This window comes from Camelina sativa, chromosome 8 (assembly GCF_030686135.1).
Source record: "Camelina sativa cultivar CO46 ecotype springtype chromosome 8, ASM3068613v1".
NCBI classification, from domain to species: domain Eukaryota; kingdom Viridiplantae; phylum Streptophyta; class Magnoliopsida; order Brassicales; family Brassicaceae; genus Camelina; species Camelina sativa.
Window position 1 is genome coordinate 22575083 of NC_141887.1, and position 26725 is coordinate 22601807.

A 26725-nucleotide genomic window follows, 5' to 3' on the forward strand; every position below is an offset into this window, starting at 1 on the left:
TAATGTTGGTGTGGTCTTGTGGTAATGCTCAAATTTTATATATGTACTAAAAACACTTGAATTGAAATTTAATACCGTTACACTATTCTATCACGTCTTTTAACAGATCTTAAATTGTGGGTATAAATTTATCAATATTATAAAGATAAGGTATTTTTGTTCTAACAATATTTAATAAAGTATTTTTATTCCAATTTAAAATTATGAAATATTAAACTTTCAAATAAAAAATTAGACGAGGTATTTTAAAAAACCCAAATATAGTGAGCTGCGCTAATATTAAAATATTTGGAATCTTGAACTAAATTTGATGTCGGGAATAGATTATATAGTAGCTTATTACAAACATTGGCAAGAACACAAACGCTTCACCATGGAATATTGTATGATTCAAACGAATTATTTTCTTCTTATTGTGTTCTTGTCCATTTCTTTTGTGTCTATAACATAACTCATCAAAAGGGTTAAGTAGATATAGTTTCATCAATGTATGAAGACGTTCGTATTGGACTGGTGGTGGACATGGGTTCCATGGAAGGAAAGTTTGTGAGAAGTTCAATTTCCATGGCGCTTTCTGATTTCTATCATCTCAACAATGGCTACAGAACCAGGGTCTCTCTCTTATCCAGAGACTCTCATGGTGACCCTCTCCAAGCTCTAGCGGCAGGTACTTCAATACACTTTTGTATTCGTTTCTACAGTTACCTTTGATGCTTGCGTCTTAGATTGTTTTCTTTGGAACAACAAGATCACAATACAGTAAGTATCGGTGTGGTGATAGATAAATCAACGCAGTATTAAATTTTTAAGACCATGATTTGAATCTTGCTAGTAAAATTTCACTTGTAGTTGAAACTAGGACGCCTTATGATAAACGTAACATGTCCTGACGCTTTGAAATTGGCTTGGTATGAAGAGTTATCGGAAATTCGGTTAAAGTTCACCCGGTTATATAAAAAATGTTAGAAATACCTAAGCTTAATTAATTAGGTTGAAACAAACGAGATGAATTCAGATGCTTTTAAAAAAACAAATTGACATAGTGATATGGTATATAAACTTTAGTTTCAGTATTTTTGTTTAGTACCACGAAAAAATAACAAATCAAGAAACTATGTGAAAGATTTTGAGCAAAACAAAACAAAAGATTTTGGTGATATTTTTGAAAAACACAAAACCTAATAGTGGTAAATTTCATTGGCAAAAGTAGTTTTTAATGTGATATTGTTTAATTGCATTAGTTTTGCATCACCTTTTGAAAGTGTTCACTTTTCATTTTGCGTAACTGTCTGGACATGTAATTGTTAAAACAGCCATGGATCTCTTACAAACTGGACAAGTGAAAACAGTTGTTGGTGGACAATCGTTGCTTGAAGCAAAAATTTTGGCAGAACTTGGAGAGAAAGCTAAAGTGCCAGTGATATCATTCCAAGTACCTAGCTCTTCGACCTTGACCAAATATAGTCACTTTATTCAAGCTAATTGGAGGAATCTTAGAATGTACTACTGACATCAAAATAATGGATAGAAAAATAATCTCAAAAAAATTTGAGATTATAAATATGATAGGACGAGGTGAAAGAAGTGTAGGATTTTGGAGTTCTGGTAGTTTCATAAGTACGAATTAAAGGATAGAAGAAAAAATTCGTCTTCTACCAATGTATGTACTTGAGACAATAATCTGGCCTGGAGGGTCTATTAGAACTCCGAAAGCTCGTTTGAAGAAAGAGGAGAGACATAGTAAAAAGAAGAAGCTGACAGTTTTGGTACCAGCGGGAAACTTCACACCACAATTATTGGAAGTGAAAACAGATTCAAAAACAGGAGTCACAGCTGCTAGAGGTTACTGCATGGAAGTTTTCGATCGAGACGTCAATTCGACCTTTCAATTATGAAGTGGAGTACATACCTTGGCCTGTTGCATTTAACTACCATCACTACAACGAGCTAGTGTATGCAATCTATGACCAGGTTAACAATTATATGTTTGTATTTCATATTTTCATTCCAGATATCATTGGAGTTATATACTTGTATACATACTAATCTTTCATTATTTTTTGTTTTGTTTTGCTACTTCTCTTCGACAGAAAGACAAGTATGATGTAGCTGTTGGAGATATCACAATTACTGATAACAGATCTACATATGTAGATTTTACATTACCATTCACTGATATTGGCCTCGCGGTTGTGGCTGCCAAAGACAAAAGCATGTGGATTATATTTAAACCTATGACACTTGGTCTATGGCTAACAATTGTAGCTTTCTTCATTTTGACCGGGGCTGTAGTTTGGATAATAGAGCGGCATGATAACACTGACTTCCAAGGCTCTTATGTCCCCCAAATCGGAACAATGTTAAGCTTTGGGTTCTCGACCCTTGTCTTTGCACATCGTAAGTAGGAAAACTCAAATCCACTTTCTTGATTTTGCTTATTACAAAACCTCTCTAACATTTTTTTTTTTTTTTGGTTAATATGTAGGGGAAAGGCTAGAACATAGTCTGTCAAGATTTGTGGTGATTGTTTGGATATTTGCGGTGCTTATACTGACCTCAAACTACACAGCGGCGTTGACATCAGTGATGACGGTTCAACAAATACAGTTGAAATCTCATGAAAACATTGGTTTCTTTTGGGACTCAATTGCAGCAAAACTGGTTTATGATAATCCTACATTCCAAGGGCCGACTTACAAAGGGTTAAAGGCAGCTGATGATTTTATAAATGCTCTAAAGAACGGAACAATCTTGTTCATCGTCGATGAAGTTCCATACGTAAAGCTACTTGTTGCTAGATACCCTTCACAATTCTACATTGTCAAAAACCGTAAGCCTCACAAAACGGCTTTGGATTTGTATAAAATAAGTTTACGTTTTCTTGGTCTTGTGATTGTGCGTGTGTAGTTTCGATTAAAATATAGCATGTTCAGTTAAGTAGTGAATCTAATGAAAATAGTAATCTTTCAATAACCAAAGACTCTTTAAATTTACAATCAGCCACAAAAACTATATAAATCGTTGTTACAGAGCAAATCATAGTTTAAACCCAAAATATTCACAAAGTTTTGTTGGGTAAATCATGTAGGCAACGTACTTAAGAGTAATAAGACACAATGACTCTCTCTCTGCTCATGAACTAGAGAACAGAGAGATTTTGTCTTTCGAAAGTGCCCAAATTGAGTTTAAGAGAAGGCTCTCTAAAAATGGCATTTTTCTCTTCCCATTTTCTTCTTCTCTCCCTTCTCCATATCTTCTAAATTTAACAAAATCAAAACTTTACGAGAATTTTAAGAAAAATAAACGAAAAATGCTAAAGAGTTCTATCGGATGAAGGTTAAGGAAAATGCAAGATCTAAAGGTTTTATTTTAAAACTTTCGAATCCTTGTTACATCTGGATCCCTCTAAATACAAAAGATCCCAAATACAAAAGTAAAGACGATACTTGCTCTCACAGGAAAATCTTAAACCCTAGCCGAATTGGGGAAGACGAAGTGATGGTTATAAAGTGGCTCGATAGGGGTATACATGTCTTTTCGTAATTGTATGCTTTGACTAGAATCCTCTTTCTGAGAAAGAGACTTCTTTGTCTACGCTCTGTTTTTTTGGAAAACTTGAGGCTTGACCTGATATTTTTTCCCTCTAAACTTAAAACTAAAGTCTAAAATAAAATATATCTTAAACTGATTTGGTTTTGTTAATTATATTCAGAACATTGTAATTTTGTAACTGAACCCAAATTAAAAGGTGAAAATTTGAGATTAAACTTTTTTTTTTTTAATATTTTGCTGGAAACAACAATTAAAACAAGTAACTGGAAGCTGTTACAATGGGGGTGAGTAACTTCAGATTCCCTTCTAGCCATCTTTGAATTGGGCTATGTGTGCACCAAAAAGAACAACAGTATGCATTTGACGTTCCAAGAATCTTCAGCATGATAGGGTGCTTGCAACGTGACTTACATTTCCTGCAAATTGGGCGAGATACACTATTATTGAGCACAACCTCATATGATCCCTGCGAATCTTTTACTGTGCTTCTTGGCATGAGCCCTGAAAACTCTCCCAGCACACACTCTTTATGCAAACTAGAACCATGTCTCTGGATTGGTTATTCCTTCACAAATGTCACACCAATAGTGACAGAGGATGATCGCCCACCCTATGCTTTATCACTTGTGGTAAAGTGGCACATCCAAAGAATACAAAATATTTACAACCATCTTCAATGCATTCGAGCATTCTATAGTCCATCCTGTTACAACCATTGCAGATTTTTTCTTCACCCGGTGAAGTGTAATATAAGGGATGATGGGGATGACTTGGATGGACAAATGGCTCAGAAATTGAAATGCACAGAACATCTAATTTCGTACCATCATGCTGGTACCTGATACCGTTGGACATTCTATAACAACCATCACAGAAAAAGGACTCAGCTTCGTTCGTAACTTAAGTAAGACGTTCATTGTGTAGCACATGCCATTTCATTCTAAGGAATCCAGCGCAGTTCTGATGGAGAATGAAGTCACAATCCATACAACTGTAGAAGGATTGTAGACAGATGGGATGGGTGCATGCCCTGCACCGCTTGTTGTCGTCACAAAGAACAGCATTAACGTGGAGTCTTAGGTAATGCTCTTTGTGGCTAAAATGCTGTATTGTGTTGTCATCTATTACCACATACGGCTCTATATCTTCTGTTTCTTCAGGTAATCCTTCGAGTTCTTTCCCGTTCACATTTCGAATGAACCATATAGTCAGGACACCGCTCACAAGAATAACCTCCCCATGTCCAATCAACCTTCTGGTGACAAACTCCACATACAGAATTCACAACACCAACAAGAGAAGTTCGAGAAATGCGGTGATCATAGGTTTGAGACGGGTGAGACGGGTGCTCGATAAATTTGGAGAACTCGCCACATTTCTTGTGGACGAAAAAATCGTAGGTTTTGCAGTAGTAACCATCACTGATTACTTCCAAGCGTCCACAGCAATCACCTCTCCTCAGATCAATCCGAAGGAGAACAAGAAGAGGTTGGATCTGAAATCTCAAAGCTATGCTCCTTCCAGTTCTATTTTAATATATCAAGACTTTTAAATTGGTAGTCTTTCATTAACAATAAAAACAACAATTATTATGGTTGAATGATAGTGATAGTACCAAAGAAACATTTTCAAAATCATAGCGCAAATGTGAAAAAAAATGATATACCACATACCACCATAGTTGGTCTCGTAAAAATGAATGTTTCCTTTAGAAAATAATACAACTTTGTATGTGTTTTCACAAACAAAAGGATACATGACATGTCCATAATCATATGAATCAAAAACTAGTCTTTAAATTTAAAGAAAGTTCAATAACTCAATAAACAGAAGAAGAAAAAAAACTCACAAGTAATTGGCCAACCATGGAAGATCCTTGTTTTCTTTCAATGCAAAGGCAACATCATCACTTGGAAAATTCAGCTGCAGCTTCTGCAACCTATGCTTCTCTCCAGGTTCACAGAGAATGATTCTGCATTCACCAAGATCACAACCGATTTTGAGAAGAATGTCCCAACCCGGAAAAGCTTCTCCATTGGTTAAGCAAATAGACGATACTGTGGTTGCCACTCTGTCGAAGGTTGTCTCTGCCATTCCTGTTTTGTAAAGCTCATGAACCATAGCCGTCAAGAAGATCTTACTCAGTTTCGATACACTCTTCATAACTTGAATATGAGGTGCCTGAAACATCTCTTGAATAGCTGCTTCAACATCTCCCATAATCACCAGCTGACTCTTTGCGGTTTTGTTAGTCTTTAGACGGTGATCCGCTACTTCTGCAGCACGCCTGCATATCTCAAGGGCACGTCTTGCATCTCCTGAAATCGCAGCTACTTTTCTCGAAGCGAATTCAATAGCTGTCTTCTCAAAAGCATCGATTCCGTTCAGCCTTGTAGAAATGATTTCTTGTAGCTGAGTGTGGTTATAAGGACCAAAACAAAGTCTCTGTATTCCCATTCTGCTTGAAATCCGAGGAAGCAACTTCTCTGGAAGATCCATAGTGTTTGCTATTCCCAACACAATCAATTTAGAGTTAGGCTTGGTAGGCCAATCCAGAATGTTGTATAAAACCGACTGATTTCTAGTGACTAGAAGGTCAAGTTCGTCGATGAGAAGTATGCAAGGCTTGTCATCCTCTTTACCAATCTTTTTTCCTTCTGCAAACCTCTCATTCAGAGAGTGTAAAGCTTTCTTCCAACCGACACGATGACCACTCAATGCTTCATAGATAACACTGTAAATGTTCTCAGGTGAAGCCAGCTTGAGGCCATTGATCTCCACAAAGCAATATGGATTTACATTTCCAGCTTCAACCTCAGCCTTCAGATTTTTCATCACTGATAGCACACTAATAGTCTTCCCAGTCCCGGGAACACCATGAATGTACATACATCTTCCTAAACACTGATCATCCGAGATTGAACCCTTTATAAACGCAGTAATCTCTTCCATTTCTCTGTTCCTACAAGGAAGAGACTTAGGACGTGTAGCCAACAACAAAGTAGCTTTCGCCTTTTCCAACTCAGTCTGCTTATGACATCTCACATGTTCAGGAATCTGCTTCGCTCCCACCTTCTCAAGCCCAAAGAAACGACCTTTACGAGAATTCGCACCTCCTTTCACACTCGTTAAACCTCTCTTACCCTTTGAATCTCCACGAACAACACTTTCTTCATCTTCCTCAACCTCCACCTCTTCATCACTATCATCAATCTCCTCCTCCTCTTTCCTACCATTCCACTCTTGGTCACTATCAGAATCTCCATCAACCAATTCAGCCAAACGCTTAAAACTATGCCAATGCACATCATACTCATACTCACACAAAAACACATCATCACCATCATTACTCGCCTTTGAAAACTCCTTAGGACACTTGACAAAACAATGCCTAAGAACACAGTCCATCTCAATATCAGCAAAATCATTAGTCAAATAAAGCTCACGTTTCAGATTATGCGGTTGCCTCCCCGAAACCGTCTCTTCAGGTATCATATACCAACGAACCCTAATCCAATACACACCGTCACCAACCTCTTTCCACAACTTCTCAATCCGAGCAGCCCATAAATCACTAGAGAGAAGCTTCTCCCTCATAGTCCTCGCCAGTTTCTTCCCTTCCGGTGGCTTAGGAACAACAAGTGTTTGACTTTGACCACCACCTGACTTGTTAACCTCACAAAACTGACAGATCCAATCACCTTCAGGAACATCCTTCAGTGGTGGTTTCAAGCATTTCAAATGAAACCCACCTAAACAATCATCACACTCAAGCATCACATCACTACCACCTGATTTGAAACAAATCTTACAATCTTCAATCTCTGGATCTTCTTCATCCGAATTCGCGTCTTCTCTTCTCTTCACATAAACATCATCGCCGATTTCGAATTCGGTCTCGTCGAATTCGACTCTATTGTAATAAACTCTCTTCTTCGTCTTCGTCTTCTTAACCTCTTCAGATTTATTTTTCCTCTTCTCCCTTCGATTTGGGGAAACAGGAGAGAACGAAACTTCGGAATCTACCTTCGTCTTCTTCGTCGGAGTTTTAAGACTCTCTGAAACGTCGTCAACCGATTGTTTCCTCGGCGGCGCTCGTTCTCGTTTCCGAATCAGATTCATTTCTTCCTTCGATTCGTTTTCGGGAACATCGATTGGGTCATTACCCAGATCGATTCTACGGGAGACATGACGAGCGGATCTACGAAGAGGAGTGATAGTTTGTGGGGTTTGAGGAGTGAGTGACGGGGATTGATACGATTTGCGATAGATGTTGTTAGTTGTTGGGGTTTTGGCTGGGGATTTGAAGGTTTTGGTTCTCGGAGTGGTGGTGGCCATTGATGAACCAAAGTTAGGGTTTCTAGGTGAAGCAGAGAGAGAGATGAAGATGAAGATGAAGAAGGAGGTAGAGAAGAGAAAGGGGAAGAGAAGCTTTTTTTAACTCTGAGAAAGTTTTGGCGGGAAATGTTCCCTCGAAGAAGAAACTAATTTTTTTTTTACTTTACAGAGAGTCATTAATTTGGTAAGAAATGTGTGTTTACTTAATTAGATTCAAATGATTCGTTGAATAAGTTTATTATTTAGAGATAATTGAGTAATTTAATCTTGGGGTTTTTCATTAAACTAAAGGTTAGTGTTTTTTTATGTCAAATTTAGTTAACCGGTGTAAAACCTGATATTACAATAAAACCCTCTATAAATTAATACTTTCTAAATTTAATAAATATTATAAAGTAACAAATTTTGTTTGTCCCAAATCAGAGCAATGTAAAAAATATCAAAATTTGATAAGATAATAACGTAATATTTTTTAAAAAAATTTCATGTAAAATACGGTCTCAATAATATGGTAAATTAATAATTATGTATATATATGTTGATATATGTATGCTTTAAAATTTTGAATTTTCTTCTAAAACTCATATCTATAAATAATTATTATGTTGTAATTTTAAACTATAATGATAGAAAATATTTTATAACATGTCATAAATATAGCTAAGTTTTTTAAAAGTTTTCAATTTCTACATATGCACAATTTTCATTTTGATAGTTTTATAGATTATATGTAATTTATTGTCAATAATGTTTTCTAAATATTACAAATTCAATTCTAAACTGGTAACATCATAAAGAATAATCTTATTTTGCTAAAATTATCTCAATTCATAATTTTAAAAAATTTAAACAATTAAAGTATATATCTATAAATTATTAATTATTAATTTACACTATAAAATAATTATTATTAATTTATATATAAATTAATATCACTATACATTAATAAAATATCATGGTCTCAATATTATTAATTTATAGAGTTTTTACTGTAATTTGATTATAATTACACGTTTTTTTTTCAAATTAATTTTGTTTTAAGCTATGAAAAAAAAAAACTTAATTTGAAAAAACGTGTAATTAAGAAGTAAATCTATATTTGCCTACCAAAGAAAAAAAAAAAAGAAGTAAATCTGTATTAACGGAATTATGATTCACTCAGTTCTATAACGGTCTTATTTAGTTTCGATTGGTTTGACTCGGTTCGGTTAAATGTAAACGTAAACATCAAATGAAATGATCATAACCAATTTTTCTAATAACACCAAAATGCTAAAAGATAAACACAAAATTCGCATGTTTGATATTTGTCTTTTGCCAAAAAAAAATAAATAAAATAAATAAAGTTCTAAGAAAAAAATGTCATATACATTTTTACTAGTTCTGGCATCCAGCTATGGTTTGAAGCAACTTTTTACTAGTTTGAATATGTTTTAGAAACAATTTCTATCCAAGCTTTGTAAACTGTTTATTTTTCTTTTGAATATAATTTAACATTAGATTAAAAAAAAAAATGTCATATACAAGTTCTGAAAGTGTGTGGTTTACTCTATTTTTCACAAAAGCAAAGGCAAACGCAAAAGTTAGCGTTTTGAAACTGAACGATCAACAAATAATCCTCAACAATAGTCCTGTCATATAGTTTACTTACATTTGAAACTAACCTCGGGATTTATTTATCAAGCATGTCACATGTGAGAATGTAACATTTGGCAATTGGCATATAATATAATCCAGTATGATGATACAAAAGAGATGTCCCAGTTACAAGATTTATGAAGAAACATTTTCAACAGCAGTAGTCTCCGCTTCGGATACAACATAATCATACCTATAAACAAAACCATTTGTCAAAGATATAAATCATTGAAACCCAAGTTTACTATAAAGTATAAACCGCTAGATTAACCTGTTGTACGTCTCATGTAAATTGGAAAACGCAAAAGCAAAAGTAATAGTTGTCTATGAACTCACTTTATTTTACGAGTAAGTTGATATAGCCCAGTGGCTGCCATGGCAACATTAACACTAAACAGGTTCCAGTTTTTCTGTAAAATAAAAGTCAATGAGTCAACCAAAATTTAAATTCAGATATACTAATTCATATTATAATCTAATCACAAAATGACAAAATCATTACAAAACTCAAAAAGGGACTCTACTAAAGAAGAAGAAAACGAAACTTACAGGAGTAATCACAGTGCTGCAACGACACCATATCATTCCCGTACATGTCACAGCTAATTATACAATTTTAGATTAAAATTAACAAAACAAAAAAAAAATGTAATAATTAAGAAGAAGAAGATTAACTCGAGAGATATTGTATCACCAAAGAGTTGTAGTAAGTAAATTACCAATTTGCTGAAGGTATGAAATGTTTTCTGGAGGTTTCTGGAAATCTGCGATGTTAGCAATGCTTATACCCCATTTAAACGTTGGAGCCCAGAAATGAACTGATTAACACCAAATAACGACAAGAAAAACAAACGAATCCATTAGAGAAGAAGTGATGAGTTACTATAACATCAGAAAATTCATACAAATATCCAATAGTAACGTTTCAGTAGTCTGAGTATATTTTATATATGTAGATTGCTCAAGAAAACCAAATAAAGGATAATAAGAGTAAATTCATTAATCATGAAACAATGTGTGAACAGAAACTGAGTTGAGTCTCACTTGTCTTAGGTCCTGCCGGGTGATTCCATAGAGCTTGAAGCTTCGATGTCGCCATCAACTTTTTTCTCGTCTTCTTCTTCTTGGAGTTTCTCTGTTCTATCTACAACTATTGGTTCATTTATGTCTTGTTTCAGTGAACATAGATATCAACGAAAAAAACATGCTACTCAAACGGTGTCGTTTAAGCGGTAATATTAAACCTTCTTGATTTTACAACAATGATCAAAGCCTCAAAGTTCGTATGGGCCTATTCTTAGTGGACCTTTAGCATATCATATCTTCTGTAACTAAAACTATAGGGTTTTTACTGTATACATAAGCTTTGCTCTTGTTGTTGTTCTTCATACATTCATAGCGAAAACCTACTAACGTGTGTTGCACTCTTTACAACTTAACCTTAAACGGAGGCAGATGGATTACTCGATATAGCACGAAGAACTTGAGATAAGTTAAATGGATAATGATGGCATGAGCTTGTCGGATTTGAAAAAATCGATAAGGACGTAATTAAGTTCTCTCTCTATTGATCTTTTCCAGTTTTTTACTTCTCAATCTTGTGTATCTATTCTTGAATTGTAATAATTGTATCAGTTTTTTTTTTCTTAACTAATTTCAGGGTGAAATCCATAATTAGGTTACTTGAAGAGGCACGTGGAGAGAAAGAAGTATGTGATAGCAGAGGGGAAGATAGGATAAGCTTATTACCTGAACCCTTGTTATCTCATATACTTAGCTTTCTTTACAACTGAGGAAGCTGTTTGGACAAGTGTTTTGTCCTCTAGGTGGAGAAATCCCTGGAAATGGGTTCCCGTTTTAGACATAGACAGCTTTGATTTCCCAAATCAGGAAGCATGTGTGGATTTCATCAACAAGTTTCTGAGTTTCCAGAACGAATTCTACTTGCGTGAATTCAAGCTAGTCACTGGAAATAAAGCCTCTATTTACGAGCCCTGTCTCGTTAGAGTGCTGAAGCGCAAGATCCAACACTTCCAAGTTAATAATGACTTCGGACTTCAACTTCAGAGCATCAAGATTCCATTAAACCAATCTGTTTGTGAGAATTTGGTATGCTGAAAGCTCTGTTTTACAAGTCTGACTGAGTTTAAGTCTCTTTCCTTACCCTTTCTCAAGATCATGTACTTGAAAGGTGTTAAATTGCCTAGGAATGTAGTTGTTGAGATTGATACTCCGAGGCTTGAGTATCTCACTCTCATAGATAACAACTTCAAAAGATTCTTCAAGATTATCAGTATGAGTGATTCTGTCAAGGTTGATATCGATGTCGACCGCCACGACCTAGCGGGTTATATATTATCGCAAATAAATGTTATCTACAATCTTCTTAGCAATTTTACAGCCGTTAAAGTTATGACCATCTCACGGAAGACTCTTCAGGTACGTATATCAAAGTTGATGATAATAAACTCTAAACTTTTCCATTACTTTCAACGTTTTTATATAACTTCCAATGTTGTATGACTTCTTCTCTTTGGTCGCAGTTGATCTATTTTTTCCGAGACGACATTAACCCACTACCCAAATTTCGTAGCTTGATCCGTCTGCGTGCTTCAATGTTCTTAGACACCTCTTTGGTATTATTGCCAATCGTTCTTGAGAGCTGCCCGAATCTGAAACACTTGAACTTGGTAATGACTTGCTTAAGTTTATACTTAACAAGTTCTTATTTCAGAAATGTGTTTTTTTTTTTTTTTTGGTCATCTGCTCATTTTTCCTGATTGGTGTTTGCAGGAATTAGTTAAAGATGGTTATAGAGTGGAAAACAAGCTTTCGACTGTGCTGTCTTTTTGTTTGGTATCGTCCCTTGAGTCTGTTGAAATGGAAAGCCCAATAACGGAGAAAGAAACAGAGAAGAAACTGGTTAGATACTTTCTAGACAATGCGACATCACTCAAGAAGCTCGTTCTACGTTTGAATCTGTCTCAGGGAGAGAAACACGAGTCTGATGATCACTTTAAATCACGGTTTGACTCTCCAAGACGCTCTAGTTTGTGTAAATTCGAAGTTATTACTACAGTGGCTCAGACTGCAAATGTATGAATAAAACTTTGCGCTCCGGTCCAACTATAAGTATACATTTTTCGAGATGGACCTAATTGGCAACTATGCTTCGGGTGCAAATGGTTGTAGAAAAGTGTGGAATAGTATTACAATCATAGTAGTCACACTAAACAATCTATATAACCCCAAACAGATTTGGTTATCTTGGAATGAATCTGCAAGATCACAAGAAAAGATGGGTATCTTCATCATTCTTTTGCAACAGTAGGATCTGCATCAGATGCATAATCATGCCTGCAAACAACACATATCAATGTCAAAACAGAGACATACATCAATAGTAAAGTTTGAAACAAAAGCACTTCAACGCGTATCTCATGCAAATGTAAAGAGTAATGTTCTGTAGATCTTACTTTATTTTACGAGTAAGTTGGTATATGCCTGTTGCCGCCATACCAAGACTAACACTAAAGAGATTCCAATTTTTCTGTAAACAAAAATTACAACAAAATCATAATAATAAACCAGTAATCCCAGTAGCCAATGACATGAACATGAGCTGCAGTAAACCTACCGGAGTGATTACAGTACTGTAACGTGACCAAATAAGTCCAGTTCCTGTGATCACTGATGACAATAGATAGCAAACAAAAAATACTGTAAGAAGACTGAGACATGAAGACACAATGAAAACGATATAAAGCATTTATATAAGGAGATTTGTCAAGAGTCTTGTGAATACCAAATTGTTGAGGGTATGAAAGTGTCTCTGGAGGTTTCTGAAAGTCTGCAATGTTGGCAATGCTTATACCCCATTTGAACGTCGGCGCCCAAAAATGAACTGAAGAAATACAAAATGACTTTACAATTCAGGTTCTGTAGGAAACTTGCTCAAGCTACCAAAAAATGCACTTAGCTTGATTAAATTTCGAATCAACCGGTCTAAACCGAAGTAACTAAACCAAAAATCGATCTGAACCGAATAAGAATCTATGCATAAACACATTCGGTTAAGCTTTTATTCAATCAAAATTCCTACAGAGTCAAAGTTGGTAGCAGCATATCGTTGTACCATCAATACATCCTCAGATTCAAAAGTTTGAATTTTATGCAAATAGATAATCATGGTGGCATAGACTGGTTACAAGACAAAATCAACTGAATCAAAACAGAAACTGAAATCGAATTGAGCAACAAAATTAAAGATGAAATTCTCTACAATTATATTATAGATTTGTTCAATAGTCAAAAATTTCGATGATCATAAAGTCTCAAAGAGCGAAAAAACTAATTAGAAGTTGACTCACTCGTTTTAGGTCCAGCTGGATGATTCCATAGAGCTTGAAGCTTCGAAGTTGCCATCGGATTTTTTCTCTGTAATAATAAGTTTGCTCAAGTTTCTCTGAAGAAATATTCTCTATGTAACATTGCGAGTCAAACAAATGAACATTAAAAAAAAAAAAAAAAGTGATTCGTTCTTATTTTAATCGTGTGGTTGGCTGCTATTGAGTACGACTTCGTGTTTAATACTATTTGAGTATTTGTTGATAATCGTTCCCAAAAAAATAAATGGAGACGTGTATTAGGAAACTTTCACTTCTCTAAAGTCTAAAAACCTTGATTTTATTCATCTATAATATTATAACAAATCACCCATAAATACAAAATATATATAAACCCTATGTATTACTTGATTATCACTTAAAAGAGAAGATAAGCAAACTGATTGTCATATTTAAAGTAAAGATTATATATCCAAGTGATCTCGTTTCCTAAACTGAAAATAGTAAAAGTAGACATAAAACTCATTTACGACATAAATCATATTTTCCAAAAATTTAGAACTAAAAATGCTGAACGAACCTATTTCTGACATAATAGTTTTCCGTTATACTAACAACTACATTTTAACTCGCGGTATACCGCGGAACAATTTTTTTAAGTTTTATATATATTAATTTTGTTTGTTTTGTTTAGTGTTTAAGATTGTATAATTGTATATTGATTGTTATTTTAAATTAAAATATTTTGTGTGCTTTAGTAATAGACATTCACAGAAACTATATAATCATATTTGTGTAAATTCTAACCCGCTCCATCACGTGTTTAGAATATTTGATTTGTTTGCTTTAAATATTATTATTATGGAATACTAATTAATTTTAGATTTCTTTTAAATATATTTTTGGAAGTAATTTAAGTTTGGTGTAAACTAATTTTGATACACAAAAACTTACTTTAGAAATGCCAATTTGGGATTTCAAGAAAGATATATTTTTATTGCAAAAAAAAAAAATATATATATATATTTTCTAATAGTTAAACAAATACTAAAAAGTGTAGACTCGTCAAATAAGTCTAAGTGATATGATCAATAAAACACTATACTCTATTGTTACATAGACCTTGATTAAAATTCATAGTCATCAGTACTTCATATCTTAAACCAAAATATGTTATCTATACTTTATGTATTTTGACTGTTTAATACACCCTAGTCTCTCATCACTATGATCATTTTTTTTCTTTTTGATAAATCTGAAATAAAGAAAATGATACATGCTTATAATTATAAATAACTATTTACTTAAAACTCATTTTTCATTTCTCAAGTCAAAATTGAGTTTATTAGTTGGTTTTTTGATAGTTGGCATCTCAATCTCCCCGATGTTAATGACTTTGCCAATGACATCTGCAAACAAAAAACAACAATATTTAGTGAATATTATCAGAATACTAATTAAAAATATATATTAATACACATCTATGTTACAAACTCATATAGTTATTTTATACCAACCAATCAACCTGTACTGATTTAGATCACAATAATTTCTCAAACTTAGCCTAAGTTTAAATATTTGAAATCAGATTTAGTCTCATTGCGTGTGACCACAGTTCCGTTAAAAATATCGGAATTGACCACATGCATGAGTAAGAGAAAATGTCTCAATGAATCTCCTTGAGATGATTCATGTAACTGGAAATCAAATCTCATTTGTCATATGCATGGATTTTTAATACCTTAAAGTAAATAAATAAAAATACAAATGATATTAGCGAAAAAGGTTGGATCACATATAATAAGTAATAGTAACAGATGACAGGATAAAAACAAAGAAATCTATAATAATACATGAAATAAGGAAAACATAAGAAGTAGCAAATAATCACCTTTTCGCCATTGGAGTGGTTAAACCTTTTGCGTGTGCTAAAAAAAAAAGAGAAACGAAAATGGTGATATTAGCTACTGTAAAAAGATAAGTATTTATATTGTTTAAAGAGATTGTAGGATTTTGTGTGAATGTGTAGAGATAATCTTGGTGATCAAGTATACAATATCTCGAACATATAACAATTTCGGAAAGTTTAAATAGGATATAGAATGTAGTTATGAAATATGATAGTAATATAATATTTCATTAATTATGAATGTGGGTATAGTATATCATATTTCCTTTTCTTATTAAATCTCCAATTGCAGCTTAACATATTAATAAATATGAAGATTTGATTAGGATATTATAATTATTATTAGCACATTAAATCATTTATTGTTTAATATCATGATTTCATCTATATTAATTAGTATATATATTTTAGGAATCCAAATGATTTCTCGATTTTTTTGATATATTATTAGAGTAATCAATTCTGTTTTGCCATAAATTGATTCTAGATTTTTTTTTGCAAATGTATAGGGATCAGTTTTGTAAATAAAAGTTTAAATAACTAAAACTGAAAAGGCATAACCTAAAAGTACTTCAAAAATGTATATATAGATATATACATATATAAACCGGAATCTATACTTGTCACGAAGTAAAAAAAAATCTAGCCCACGTGTTTAACTCCTATTATCTATACTTGCCGATGAAGTTAAATATTTGGTAAAATTTGATTTACTTAATTTAGCTTCTCGTGTTAATGAACGTTATCTATATCATAATAATCATTTAGGTTGTAATATTTTGTTTATTAAAATTGGCTGATTTACATTAAACTATTATAAAGATCAAATAAATTAAGTTTTGAATATTTAATCTCGATCTCTTAAATGATGGTGTCATATTGTGTATGGCAATAAGCGTAAATAAATGTTAACTTCTAATATAGTTCCATTAATTGAGTTACGTAGAACTGTTTATTTTAGGAAAATCTGTAGGAATTAATTAAGTAGAAATATTATTTTAGGAAATTCTGTAGAGGTTAATGTTGCAAATAAAAAAATTAAATAAAATAAACTTCAAGAACATAAACAAAAATGTACTTCAAAAATGTTAATATAGATATAGTAAAATTCACAATTTGCTTGGTTTTTATTTTTGTTCCGACCAATTAATATAAGATTGACAACAAAATCAAACTATTAAGCGTCGAATACTTAAATCACTTGTGACGAGAACCAGAATACACTTGTGGTAGATCGTATGATTAGTAATTTCGCATCTAAGATTCTAAAGGTATAGAGCCTGTTCTTTTATCAATAGCTGAAATAGCGACAGCGACTGAAAAATAAAGAGAGAAAGCTGAAAAGACGATACAGATTTTTAAAAAATCAGGTGTTACGGCAATTATTTTACGAGAGTTGCTAGTATCACTATGGTTGCTAAAAATAATTAACAGCGACTGTTGAAAATTTTTAAAAATGTCGTTGTAACTGCTTTTACGGTATTGTTGGTGTTCTTTCCACAAACTTAACTTTCAAGTTACATGTATTTTTTATTCGCCCATCACTGGATCAGCAATCATGAAAAGAACAGAGCCATGAACGGATTTAGAAAACAGAGGACTTTGGTGAATAATTTTGTATCTTTCTTAATATTCACTTTAGGGTTTTACAGCCTTTATATACAAGAGATAAGATGACTCTAGAATTCTCACAAAAGCAAAACTTATCACTATAGACAGCTGTATCAGGATAAGTCATCAGAAGAGGATTCCAGAAGCTCAAATCTGTTTGGATGAGAGAAGACGACACCCTCCTCCGTACCGGCTCTGCAGCTCTGTTTTGATCGTTGAGACTTTGTCTTATTGTCGATCAAATTTTGATGTTGTTGGACTGGGTTTTGTTCTTGTTGGACTTGGACTTGGGCTTGGGCCTCTTTATCTTCTACACTCTCCCTCAAACTTGGCGTGGAAGGGGCTGAAGGAGCAGACACACCAAGTTTGCTTCGAAGATCAATGAAGGGCGGTCGTGGGAGAGGTTTCGTGAAAATATCTGCAAGTTGTAATGTTGCAGGAATATGATGTGTTTCTATTAACCCCAGACCAACGCGTTCTCTTATGTAGTGGAAGTCTTTATCAAAGTGTTTTGTCCGGTTGTGCAGAGCAGGATTAACGGTTAGATAGACAGCCGACAGGTTATCGCAGTAGACACGAGTTGGATGCTACTGTGTAATTCCGAGGTCTCGCAGCAGAGAAGAGATCCAAGTGAGTTCTCGAGCAACGATCGATAGAGCTCTATATTCTGACTCTGTAGAGGAGTTGGAGACCGTTGTTTGCCGTTTTGCGGACCAAGATACTAAGGTGGAGCCGAGCAGAATGCAGAACCCTGTTGTAGACCGTCTGGTGTCTTTGCAACCAGCATAATCACTATCACAAAATGCAGAGAGGGACTGGTTGTTGTGCTTCCTGATTGGCATGCCGAGATCTAGAGTTCCTTTGACATACCTGAGGATTCTCTTTAGTAATGTAAAATCTGAGTTGGTTGGAGCATGCATCCTCTGGCAGATAAAGTTGACAGCGTACTGGAGATCTGGTCTTGTTATTGTTAAGTATTGAAGCTTCCCTGCGAGACTTCGAAAATATGTAGGTTCAGAGAATGGTGTAGTATCCGTTTTATCCAGGTGTTGTGGCAGAGGCGTAGGCATAGGGTTGCAGTTTGTCATTCCAGCTTGGTGAAGAATGTCAGCAGCATAACCCTTTTGATGCAGGAACAGACCGTCTTTGCATGTCTCAATCTCTATCCCAAGGAAGTATTTCGGTGTACCAAGATCCTTCATGGAGAACCTGTTGTTTAGAGCATTGAGCAGTTGTTCAAGCAGAGTTGTATCGTTGCCAGTAAGAAGTATGTCATCGACATACAGCAGTAAGACTAGTATCTTGTTGCCTTATTTGCAGACGAATAGAGACGGATCAAACATACTGCACTCGAAGCCAGAGTCGATTAAAAAGGTACTAAAGGTATCAAACCAGGCCCTGGGAGCCTGTTTCAGGCCATAGAGAGCTTTGTTGAGCCGACAGACGTGATCTGGCTTTTCAGGATCAACGAAACCCGTAGGTTGAAACATGAATACCGGCTCTTGCAGTTCTCCGTGCAGAAAAGCGTTGGATACGTCCAGTTGCTTGATTGGCCATCCTTGATTTGTGGCAGTATCAAGTACTAACCGAATAGTTGTTGTTCGAACAACTGGACTGAAGGTCTCTAGGTAGTCAAGTCCCTCTTCTTGATCAAACCCTTTAGCTACGAGCCTTGCTTTGAGCTTATCTACTGTTCCATCAGGGTTATGCTTGGTTTTGAAGACCCATTTGCTGGATAGAATGTTCATGTCTTCCGTGGGAGATACCAAATCCCATGTATGCAGCATGTGTATCCTACCAATCTCATCCATGACTGCATTATTCCACCCTGGATGTTTCATTGCCGAGACTATGCTTTTAGGTTCATCTGTAGTATATTTTGAGGCAAGTAAAACATACCGTGGGTTTGGCTTTTGAATTCCGTCCTTTGCCCTTGTTGTCATAGAGTGTTGATTATTTGGTAAGGAATGATCAGGTATTGGAACCTCCTCTACTTCATTATCACCAAGTTCTGTATCGGAATCTGATAAGTGATTCAGATTTGCATCATCAGTGACAGGTACTTCGACTTCCTCAGTTGGGGCTGTTGCAGGGTCGATGGTCGGTTTAGACAACAGTTGTATTGTAGCCATGTCTTCTTGTGTGTGACATGATTCTGAGGCTCCCCAAGCTTGAAGAAGTGGTGTTTGATACGTAGGAGATAGATGTTTAAACTTGTCATTAAATGGAAAGATACCTTCATCAAAGATGACGTGACGAGATATATAGATTTTTCCAGTTGGAGGATATAGACAACGATATCCTTTGTATTGATTGCTATAAACCAGAAACACACATTGTAATGATCTGGGATCAAACTTCGTCTCTGCCAAGGGTCTCAAGCAGGGATAACAAGCAGACCCGAACACTCTAAGAAAGAAGTAGTCAATGTTCTGTTAGAGAAGCGTTTCATGTGGGCTCTTATTGTGAAGAACTGAGGATGGTAGGAGATTTATAAGATAGTTGGCTGTGAAGAAAGCTTCTACCCAGTATTTGAGAGGGGTGTGGCTTTGAAACAGCATAGACAAGCCAAGCTCCACCAGATGTCTATGTTTTCTTTCTGCAACTCCATTTTGTTGAGGTGTGTAGGGACAAGATATCTGGTGTTTAATCCCATGGTCTGCTAAGTGAGTTTTCAATGCATTGCTAGTGAACTCTCCCCCACCATCACTTTGAAAAGTCTTTATCTTCGTGTTAAACTGATTCTCAACTAGCTTTTTGAAAGCAATGAAGACAGACAGAAAATCGGATTTCAAGCGTAGAGGGTAGAACCAAGAGAAGCGAGAATGATCATCAACAAAAACTGCATAATATTTGAATCCTTGGTTCGATACAATAGGTGAGGGACCCCATAGATCACAATGTATGCGATCCAGAGGTTTCAAAACTCGAGAATCAGAAGAAAAAAACTGTAACTTGGTACTCTTCCCCATCTGGCAAGACTCAGAAACAGGGGACGTTCTGCTCTTATTGACTTCTATCTCCTTGCTACTCTGAAGGTGTTGCAAAATCTTGGAGTTGGAGTGTCCTAGCCGACGATGCCAAGTGTCCACATCAGCTCCACATTGTCGGTTTGAGAAGAACGCTGCAGTCTCCTTGTTCTGCAACACATAAAGGGCTTCCTTACGAAGACCCTTTGCCACCACTTTCTGAGTACTCAAATCGATTACATATACCTTGTTAGAATCAAAGAACACGCCACAAGGGTAATTATCACACAATTTCGAGACAGACAGGAGGGATTTTTTCATATCAGGACATACTAACACCTCATTTAATGGAATTGTACCTTTTGAGCAAGAAATGGTGGTAGAACCGATGTGTGTGATGGGAATGTAAGCACCATCACCAACCATCACTGCATCATTGTCCTCATATGGTGTTGATTCGTGGAGAGCTGAGGTTGATGTAGTGACATGAGCAGTGGCTCCTGAATCCGGATGCCATTCTCGTCCACTTTCATCTGAGACACGCAGAGAGGAGAAGGCCTGAGGCATCGTTTCACTTTGATAGTTGTTATCAAAACGGTTGTAGCACTTCAGAGCCGGATGACCAACACATCCACAGATTTGACACACGGGTCTCTCTCCATGCGTTGCAGACCCACTCTGATGTTGTGGAAATCCACGACCTCTTGTTGTGTAGCCTCCCCTGCCTCGATTCCCACCAAAACGACCACGACCTCTCTGATTTGAAGAGAACTGAGGAGCACACGGGTTTGTTTTCTCAGTCATAAAGGCGATGTGAGGTGTGACAGCATTGGAATCTTCATAAGACTGCAATTTGCTATCGAACCCTTGAACTTCAGTGAGGACATCATTGAAGGTTGGAGCTGGAAGCTTACTCAAGGAGCTTTGTATCACTGTTGCAATAGGGTCATACTCACGGCCTAAACCATTCAAGAAACCAAAGATCTTCATTGACTCATCTACCGGTTTGCCTATGGAACTCAGCGAATCGCAAACTGACTTAAACTCACGACAGTAGGTGGAGAGAGGCTTATCTTTCTTGGAGAGAAGCTGGAGGTTGCGACGGAGAGAGAACTCCCGAGCGACACTACTCTTGTTAAAATTTTCAGCGAGTGATAGCCAGATCTCGCGGGACGTAGCGAGACTGTGAACGTGACCAAGGACTTCCTCTGACAACGTACCAAACAACCACGACCGGACAAGTTGGTCGGTGCAGAACCACGACTCGTACTGGGGATTGGGAACTTCGTTGGTGACTTCGCCATTGACGACGAGGCGAGTCTGAGCTGGTGCAGTGACGACACCATTGACAAAGCCGATAAGCTTTTGACTGGAGAGAAGAGACTCAAATTGTATTTTCCACAAGAGATAGTTGTTGTCAGTTAGCTTCAGAGTGACTGAGCTAGTGACATGAACATTATCAAGAAAGGGATAAGCAGCGGCCATTGTTTCACCTGTGAAGGTTAACAGCGGCTCTGATACCATGAACGGATTTAGAAAACAGAGGAATTTGGTGAATAATTTTGTATCTTTCTTAATAATCACTTTAGGGTTTTACAGTCTTTATATACAAGAGGTAAGATGACTCTAGAATCTTCACAAAAGCAAAACTTATCACTATAGACAGCTGTATCAGGATGAGTCATCAGAAGAGGATTCCAGAAGCTCAAATTTGTTTGGATGAGAGAAGACGACACCTTCCTCCGTACCGGCTCTGCAGCTCTATTTTGACCGTTGAGACTTTGTCTTATTGTCGATCAAATTTTGATGCTGTTGGACTGGGTTTTGTTCTTGTTGGACTTGGACTTGGGCTTGGGCCTCTTTATCTTCTACAAGCCATAGTCAAAGAAAGAGAGGGATGAGAGGAATGGCGTTACTAATGTCATATCAGTTTCTTTTGCCTCTTATACAATGGGGTTATACTGTATATATGTTTTGTGTACATTCAAAGCTGCAAATGTAAATTTGTATTTCTACTTAAATTCTTTTGCTCCATTTTACTACAAAAATATGTTTTTATGTAGTATTTTAAAATATGTTTTTTACAAAATAAGGTATAAACCCCTGTTTTAGAAATCACTAGGCGCTAGTCGAGCGGTTGGAGTGGGCCTAGCGCCTAGCGAGAAAATCAGAGATTAAACGGGGATTAATCAGAAACTAGTTTTAGGGTTATTTTATTAAATTAGTAATAAAATTAAAATATATTGTATTAAATATATGCATAATTCTGTTTATGTTAAAAGAAAAATATGAAAGTATAGTATTGTCTTTAAAATTATGATTTTTATCAAACGTTTATACATTAGTCATTGTAAAACATTATAAACTCTTAATTTAAATGTCGAAATAACAAAAATATATATGTCTTATATAAATTTAATTCCAAAAATAATCGGTATACACAAAATTAAGCAGAAAATAATCAGATTAGATAAACATAATCAGCCAATTGATGCTAGACAGAAATTAGTCATTAATCAAGAACAGAAAATAGGTAAGCTTAGTGATTTTATAGGACATAATCGATAGTAGACGGGAATTTTTAAAACAGGATATAAACTACTTACTGATGTGACTATTGTCAGATAGTCAGGACGATTATGACGAGTTGACGACTAATAAGAGCAGGCAACTGTTGTCCTGTCCACCGTAAATCCTTCGTTCTTAAGTTTTTGACCTTTCCTCTTCATTTAAGTGAAGTAATTTCTCGGGTAAACCAAAAATGTACAAAATAATTTTCCAAATTTTAAAATAATGATTAGTGTAATTGCCTAAACTTTTAGTTATGCATGCGAAGTGCTGTTTTCGCTCAATATGTATGTATATATGATTATTTTTATATACTATATTAAAAAAAGGTATTAACAATGTTTTCTTGGAAATTGATAAAAACTTGAAATTACATATTCCTTTCCAATATAGTGTGGACCTTTCGCCTTCTTCTTCCTCCTCCTCCTATTAACTAGACCAAACTGATCTAAATCCCCCAGATAAAATCTGTTGTCTTCGTTTAGCGTTGTTCATTTTCCTGCATCAGTGCTCGTATAGAACTGCTTCCCACTTATCATCATATATACAACTATATTTATTAGTTTGCCTTAAGCATTCGTTTCTATGTAGCTACGACCTGCTATGAATTAGGTACTTAACTCTTTGTTTATTATGTTTCAGAAAGATTCTGTGACATGGAGAGGAACGAGAAGAAAAGTCTGGTTACTCAAATCTTCTCTTGGTCCGTTAATTATATTCTCAACAAAGATATCCACAAGGAAGAGCTTAGGTCAATACCAGACATGTTTGGGTCCGTTGATGAATACCGTAACTGCTTTGTTCCTCTTCTCCTACAGGAAACACGTACAGAGTTGTTCTCCAGCTTGAACTCTTTGTACAAAGCTCCTGTCTTTTACACACGTTCCGTGGAAGCTACGGGGATTAAACCGCCGAGTAGAACATCAAACAAGCTCAACATATCAGTACAGATGAGTATGGCGGCGCAAGGAAACAGTACTAATTACGAGCCAAAACATGGAGACCTCATTGCTCTCACAAAAGCAAAAAGGCCAAGAGGCGTCGATGACTTAAACCCACTGATTCTTGCATATGTATTCTCTGTCGAAGATGAGCTACACTTCACTGTTCATTCCTCCAAAACCATATCCATTGATGAGAGATTCTCGTTTCGTTCCGGTGTTTTTCTTATGAATTTAACCACAAACACACGTATCTGGAAGGCTTTGCATAACGGAGATGCAAACTTGAGTCTCATCAAGAGTGTCCTTCAGGCTAACACCGCGGTAAGTAACATGTAATGATCTTGCTTTAACGTATGCTGTGGAGTAATTGTGGTTTTGTTCTTGTATATGTTTCAGGATACAGAACAACCTGTTTCTTCTAGGAATTTTGGAAATGATATAATGGATATTATACATTCAGCCAACTTGAACTCTTCCCAAGAATCTGCAATATTGGCTTGCCTAGAGACGGGAAAAATCCGTGACAAGACTAGTGTGAAACTGATTTGGGGGCCACCTGGTACTGGCAAGACAAAGACGGTGGCTACGCTTCTTTTTGCTCTTCTCAACTTAGGTAGCAGAACAGTAGTGTGTGCTCCTACAAACACGGCTGTTGTAGGAGTTGCATCGAGGCTTTTGGCGTTATTTAAGGAAAATTCTTCATCAGAACATTCTACTTTCGGGCTTGGGAATATTGTTTTAGTCGGAAACCGAGTTAGAATGGGGATAGATGACAGGGGGAATGATGACCTCCTCAATGTGTTTCTTGATCATCGCATCACTAAACTGCGTAAACTGTTTTCGCCATCGACCAGATGGGAACGGAGGTTGGAGTCAGTCATTGATACTCTTGAAAATACGGAGTCTAACTATAAGAAATATCGGTTGCTAAGTGACGTAAGGGAGAAGCAAGAAGGTAAAAGTCTTCTTACAACATTTGGTGAGTTTGTAAAGAAACTGTTTCTTGGCTCAAATGAAGAATTGGAGAAGGAAGAAGCTAAAAAGAAAGAAAAGATTCTTACATTTGGGGATTTTGTAAAGCCAAAGTTTGATGAGTTAAGTGAAACAATGGAGAAAGTCCACAGGGATATGGTGGATATGTACACACATCTGCCTAAGTCTTTTATATCATCCAACGATGTGAAGAAAATGCATGCAGCTCGTCAAGCTATTCGCCGAGCCAGATCTTTCTTGCAGGAGAATCAAGAAAGCTTAACATTCGATAGTTTTAACAAACTCATCGGTGTTGATTGCCTTCAGACTCTACGTTTTCTATCAAAACGTTTTGAGATTCCAGGCTTGTTGGTAAACGAGGATGTAAGGAGATTCTGCCTACAAAATGCACACGTAATCTTCTGCACTGCCTCGGGTGCTGCAGAGATGACCGCGGAACGGACAGGATCTGTAGAACTGCTTGTAGTTGACGAGGCGGCTCAACTTAAAGAATGTGAATCTGTTGCTGCGTTGCAACTTGAGGGCTTGCGCCATGCTGTTCTCATAGGAGATGAGCTCCAGCTACCAGCAATGGTGCAAAGCGAGGTACTACTCTTTTGTCTTATTGATCTATTTTTGTTTTTGGCATTTTAAACGTAGGAATGGAGTTTTGAAACATAGTTCTTGTATAAGTAGGTATGTCAGAAGGCCAAGTTTGGAAGAAGCTTGTTTGAGAGATTGGTTTTGATTGGCCACAAGAAACATTTGCTTAATATTCAATACCGTATGCATCCATCTATAAGTCGTTTCCCCAACATGGAGTTTTATGATGGTAAGATCGCTGATGCTGACATTGTTAAAGAGAAAAGCTACCAAAAGCGGTTTCTTCAAGGAAACATGTTTGGTTCTTTCTCGTTTATTAACGTGGGACTTGGGAAAGAAGAGTTTGGTGATGGACATAGTCCTAAAAACATGGTTGAGGTTGCTGTCATTGCTGAGATCTTATCCAATCTTCTAAAAGGTGATCTTTATTGATCTATATCGATTTATATAACATGTTTTTCATGTATTCTTTTTTAAATTTGCCTAGTTTTTGAAACAGTGTCAAGTGAGACAAAGATGAAGATGAGCGTTGGGGTTATCTCACCTTATAAAGGTCAAATTAGAGCAATCCAAGAGAGGATCGGTAAGAAGTACAATTCCGTACCAGGTGAGCTCTTCACTTTAAGTGTTCGGTCGGTTGATGGGTTTCAAGGAGGAGAAGAAGACATCATTATCATATCCACCGTGAGAAGCAACGGCAACGGAAGCATAGGGTTTCTCTCTAACCGTCAAAGAGCCAACGTGGCACTGACTCGTGCAAGGCATTGTTTATGGGTGATTGGGAACGAGAGAACTCTATTGCTGAGTGGTTCGATATGGACAAAGCTCGTAAGGCACTCGAAGATACGTGGATGTTTCTATAATGCTGTTGAAGAGAAGAATTTAAGAGATGCCATGAACAATGCTCTTCCAAAGGTCGACATGTCTGATGTGTATTCGAGTTTTCAGTCTCTTTCGATCAGGAAAGAAAGAATAAATGCCCGGTAGATCCTTTACCAGGGTATCTCGATGGTTTTTCCTCTTTTTGTGGCTTCGGTATTAATGGATAGTTTGGCTTTAATATCTATGGATAGTATAGAACTAGCAGCCTGTTATGCTGAATCTCTTTCTTGCCAAACAAGTAATTGATGTACCGCTTTCTGTAGAAAGATCAATGTTCACGTACTAGATGCAGTTCAACTACCGTTGTATCACTTTTGTCGAAAGCACACGGTAGTCAGTGGCTTACGTTAGGTTCCTACGACTCTGGTTCGATCATACTACCTAAAATTTAAG

The 26725-nt window shown here is 36.0% G+C and overlaps 4 protein-coding genes, 1 non-coding gene and 2 pseudogenes across 5 annotated transcripts; 3 read left to right on the top strand and 4 right to left on the bottom strand.

Annotated features, from left to right (window-relative positions):
- Positions 1 to 373: 373 nt before the first annotated feature.
- LOC104709705 (glutamate receptor 1.4-like) lies at positions 374 to 5104 on the top strand (annotated as a pseudogene).
- A 129-nt stretch (positions 5105 to 5233) lies between these two features.
- LOC104707562 (origin of replication complex subunit 1B-like) lies at positions 5234 to 8011 on the bottom strand. Its single transcript, XM_010423936.3, has one exon. The coding sequence runs from the start codon at positions 7888 to 7890 to the stop codon at positions 5398 to 5400; it is 2493 nt and encodes an 830-aa protein (XP_010422238.2). The 5' UTR covers positions 7891 to 8011; the 3' UTR covers positions 5234 to 5397.
- On the bottom strand, positions 6824 to 6900 carry LOC147940334 (small nucleolar RNA snoR28). Its single transcript, XR_015564919.1, has one exon. It is a non-coding gene; the product is annotated as a small nucleolar RNA snoR28 (small nucleolar RNA).
- Positions 8012 to 9542: 1531 nt separating the features above from the next.
- LOC104707563 (mitochondrial pyruvate carrier 2-like) lies at positions 9543 to 10734 on the bottom strand. Its single transcript, XM_010423937.3, has 5 exons — positions 10573 to 10734; positions 10248 to 10346; positions 10078 to 10130; positions 9865 to 9938; positions 9543 to 9721 (listed from the first exon to the last, which is right to left on the bottom strand). Exons 1-5 carry the CDS (start codon positions 10625 to 10627, stop codon positions 9664 to 9666), a joined length of 339 nt encoding a protein of 112 aa, XP_010422239.1. The 5' UTR covers positions 10628 to 10734; the 3' UTR covers positions 9543 to 9663.
- Positions 10735 to 11025: 291 nt separating this feature from the next.
- On the top strand, positions 11026 to 12630 carry LOC104709707 (F-box/FBD/LRR-repeat protein At5g18770-like; annotated as a pseudogene).
- Positions 12579 to 14234, bottom strand: LOC104707564 (mitochondrial pyruvate carrier 3). The gene is made up of 5 exons (XM_010423938.3): positions 13899 to 14234; positions 13334 to 13432; positions 13166 to 13218; positions 13005 to 13078; positions 12579 to 12885 (listed from the first exon to the last, which is right to left on the bottom strand). Exons 1-5 carry the CDS (start codon positions 13951 to 13953, stop codon positions 12840 to 12842), a joined length of 327 nt encoding a protein of 108 aa, XP_010422240.2. The 5' UTR covers positions 13954 to 14234; the 3' UTR covers positions 12579 to 12839.
- A 9353-nt stretch (positions 14235 to 23587) lies between these two features.
- LOC104709710 (helicase sen1-like) lies at positions 23588 to 26437 on the top strand. Its single transcript, XM_087461265.1, has 4 exons — positions 23588 to 24196; positions 24272 to 25453; positions 25544 to 25868; positions 25950 to 26437. Exons 1-4 carry the CDS (start codon positions 23588 to 23590, stop codon positions 26435 to 26437), a joined length of 2604 nt encoding a protein of 867 aa, XP_087317391.1.
- Positions 26438 to 26725: the final 288 nt, after the last annotated feature.

Bases quoted from the DNA above. Each gene is read 5' to 3' on its own strand.
- LOC104707562 (XM_010423936.3), bottom strand. From the start codon at position 7,890: ATGGCCACCACCACTCCGAGAACCAAAACCTTCAAATCCCCAGCCAAA.
- LOC104707563 (XM_010423937.3), bottom strand. From the start codon at position 10,627: ATGGCGACATCGAAGCTTCAAGCTCTATGGAATCACCCGGCAGGACCT. The intron at 10,347-10,572 runs GTGAGACTCAAC...GGTGTTAATCAG, and splicing joins CCCGGCAGGACCTAAGACAA to TTCATTTCTGGGCTCCAACG. The intron at 9,722-9,864 runs GTGAGTTCATAG...TTTTGTTTATAG, and splicing joins CAACTTACTCGTAAAATAAA to GTATGATTATGTTGTATCCG.
- LOC104707564 (XM_010423938.3), bottom strand. From the start codon at position 13,953: ATGGCAACTTCGAAGCTTCAAGCTCTATGGAATCATCCAGCTGGACCT. The intron at 13,433-13,898 runs GTGAGTCAACTT...GTATTTCTTCAG, and splicing joins TCCAGCTGGACCTAAAACGA to TTCATTTTTGGGCGCCGACG. The intron at 12,886-13,004 runs GTAAGATCTACA...TGTTGTTTGCAG, and splicing joins CAACTTACTCGTAAAATAAA to GCATGATTATGCATCTGATG.
- LOC104709710 (XM_087461265.1), top strand. From the start codon at position 23,588: ATGGAGAGGAACGAGAAGAAAAGTCTGGTTACTCAAATCTTCTCTTGG. The intron at 24,197-24,271 runs GTAAGTAACATG...TATATGTTTCAG, and splicing joins TCCTTCAGGCTAACACCGCG to GATACAGAACAACCTGTTTC. The intron at 25,454-25,543 runs GTACTACTCTTT...TTGTATAAGTAG, and splicing joins CAGCAATGGTGCAAAGCGAG to GTATGTCAGAAGGCCAAGTT.